Source organism: Pinus tabuliformis, chromosome 5_2 (assembly GCF_031772625.1).
Source record: "Pinus tabuliformis cultivar Carrire ecotype Pingquan chromosome 5_2, CPIR1, whole genome shotgun sequence".
Classification (NCBI taxonomy): Eukaryota; Viridiplantae; Streptophyta; class Pinopsida; order Pinales; family Pinaceae; genus Pinus; species Pinus tabuliformis.
This window is the reverse complement of record NC_142306.1, coordinates 832916060-832918602: the sequence shown is the minus strand read 5'-3', so window position 1 is coordinate 832918602 and position 2543 is coordinate 832916060. Positions and strand designations below refer to the sequence as shown.

The following is a 2543-nucleotide window of genomic DNA, read 5'->3' as shown; positions in this document are numbered from 1 at the left end:
TTCCCCATACATAATATAATCTTTTATAATTTTTTTTTATATTATTATTTCTAACTTAAATGATAAACACTAAACTACAACACAACACTTATTTTCCATGGTATTTTCTTTCTATTGCAATTTATTCATAAACAAAAGACAATGAAATGTTTTAACACATGCATATAGATATGGCTTTGGGCACACTTGAAAGAAATCCATGGTAATGTGTACCCAATGTGTAAAGATGTAGTTGCCCCTTTGCATGTCCAAGATGAGTGCATTACATATCTCAGTAAGAGATTAAAAAATAAATTTAAAAAATTACATGTTAAATTAAATTAAATTAAAACCCTATTTAAGCCAAATTCACAAACGATGTTAATAGTTCACTGCTTACTCCAAATTGCAGCCGGAAATAAACCATGAGATCAGATCAAACTGTCTGTGTGACAGGAGCAGGGGGATTCATTGCCTCATGGCTGGTCAAGAAACTCCTCAGCAAAGGCTATACTGTCAGAGGAGCAGTTCGTGGCAATCCCGGTAGGTTATACTTACTACTTTTACCGTCATAATCTTGATTGGGTTCACCCATAACTAGGTTCAGTGCGAATTGATCCCAGGACCTCGTGGTAATAGCCACTTGTCTTTTTTTTTTCAATGACATAATTGTGTGTTAAGTCTCTGTTTAGTTTGGATAGAAAGGATTTTAACAATTTCATGATTGAAATATAGAGGATGGCAAGTATGAGCATCTGAGAGAGCTGGAAGGGGCGAAAGAGAGGCTGCAGCTTATGAAAGCTGATATTCTTGATTATCAGAGCTTAGTCACAGTTATCCGTGGATGCAATGGTGTCTTTCACATGGTTTGCCTTCTCAACGATGACCCTGTAATTATTATTTCTCCTCTTATATATACATATCATATCATCTCTTATATTCATATTACTCTCTTGGGTTTTCAGATTTATGAATGGGCAGATTGAATATTTGTGTTGTCAATTTGTTTTTTCATTTAGAAAAAAATATTTATCTTGATTGAAATGAAAGAGGTTTAGGGTGGAAGTGATACCCATTATGAAAAATATATAAGTTATTTGTCCGATAACTTCGGGCATTTTGATCTAGATAGACAGTTTCTCAACCAAAAAAAAAGAGAAAGAATATTAATGCTCCACCCTACACATGAGCATGACTTATTACTATGAAAATCTGCACACTCAGATTAAATGTTTTCTATAATGATGCAGAATCAGGTGATAGAGCCAGCGGTGGAAGGAACGAGGAATGTTATGGAGGCGTGTGCAGAAATGGGGGTGAAGCGCGTAGTATTTACATCTTCTATCGGTGCGGTTTACATGAACCCTCACAGAGACCCTCGCGCCATTGTCGACGATGATTGCTGGAGCGATCTGGACTACTGCATGCACACCAACGTATTTATTACTTTGGCTTTAACAAAAAACTAGAAATATAAATTCTATGTAGATACTGGTGGAATCCCATGGGCTAATTTTGTTTCCTGGTCTGGTTCATTGCAGAACTGGTACTGTTATGCAAAGACGTTGGCAGAGAAATCCGCATGGGAGATTGCTGAGAGAAGGAATTTGGATATGGTAGTCATCAATCCATGTCTGGTTATGGGCCCATTGTTGCAATCCACCATGAACGCCAGCACTGCTCATATTATGAAATATTTGACAGGTGGGTAATGTTAGAGTTGGTTAGTTAGCTACATATTCATATTTCATGGAGTACCAGGGATGTAATGGGAGTTGAATGGATGATATTCAGGCTCAGCGAAAACATATGCGAACTTAACTCAAGCATATGTGGACGTGAGGGACGTGGCAGATGCTCATATTTTAGTGTATGAGGCACGTTCAGCCGGTGGCCAAAGATATCTGTGCGGTGATTGTAGCCTCCACCGAGGAGAACTCGTCGACATGCTCGCAAAACTGTGCCCGCGCTGTCCAGTGCCTACCAAGTACGTGATTTTAAAGAAAATTTTGTGGTGTTTTCTCACAATTTTTTGTGGAATATGTGGATAAAATTTGATGATCAAGAGAGCATCGACCATATCTGCAATCAACTTAAAAATACCTTTCAGGGACCAGATAGTTTAACCGTCCATCGCTTACAATTTTTTAAAGAAATCCCTCAACGTTTGTTGTTTAATATATATATGTTCGTTCATGAATGCAGATGTGCAGACGAGATAAATCCAAGGAAACAGCCATACAAGTTCTCAAATCGGAAAATTAGAGATTTGGGCCTCTCGTTCACGCCAATAGACAAGTCTTTGGCCGATACGGTGACCAGTTTACAGGAGAGGGGCTTTCTTCACTATCTGTGACGACCTCACAATGCTGAGGAGAATAAATTTATCTATTATGGAAATGGGAATCCAGTTGTGGACTGACATGCGTATGCCATTAACTTATCAAATATATTCAAAATGTTCTGGTCGATCAAATCAAATATATCGATTTATGAACTTTTTGTTTGCAACTATATTGTAGATCAGACAATTTTTTATTACTAGGCTAACTCTAGGTTAAAGG

At 37.6% G+C, this 2543-nt stretch overlaps 1 protein-coding gene across 1 annotated transcript; it reads left to right on the top strand.

The window, feature by feature from the left end:
- Window positions 1-366: 366 nt before the first annotated feature.
- LOC149161911 (cinnamoyl-CoA reductase 1-like) lies at window positions 367-2335 on the top strand. Its single transcript, XM_089435041.1, has 6 exons — window positions 367-522; window positions 715-869; window positions 1230-1415; window positions 1521-1683; window positions 1774-1966; window positions 2185-2335. Exons 1-6 carry the CDS (start codon window positions 405-407, stop codon window positions 2333-2335), a joined length of 966 nt encoding a protein of 321 aa, XP_089291167.1. The 5' UTR covers window positions 367-404.
- The last annotated feature ends 208 nt before the right edge of the window (window positions 2336-2543 follow it).

What these genes read in the sequence shown, in the direction of transcription:
- LOC149161911 (XM_089435041.1), top strand. Translation starts at nt 405, where the DNA reads ATGAGATCAGATCAAACTGTCTGTGTGACAGGAGCAGGGGGATTCATT. An exon ending in AGCAGTTCGTGGCAATCCCG is followed by an intron (nt 523 to 714) that starts GTAGGTTATACT and finishes ATTGAAATATAG; the next exon opens with AGGATGGCAAGTATGAGCAT. An exon ending in ACTACTGCATGCACACCAAC is followed by an intron (nt 1,416 to 1,520) that starts GTATTTATTACT and finishes GGTTCATTGCAG; the next exon opens with AACTGGTACTGTTATGCAAA.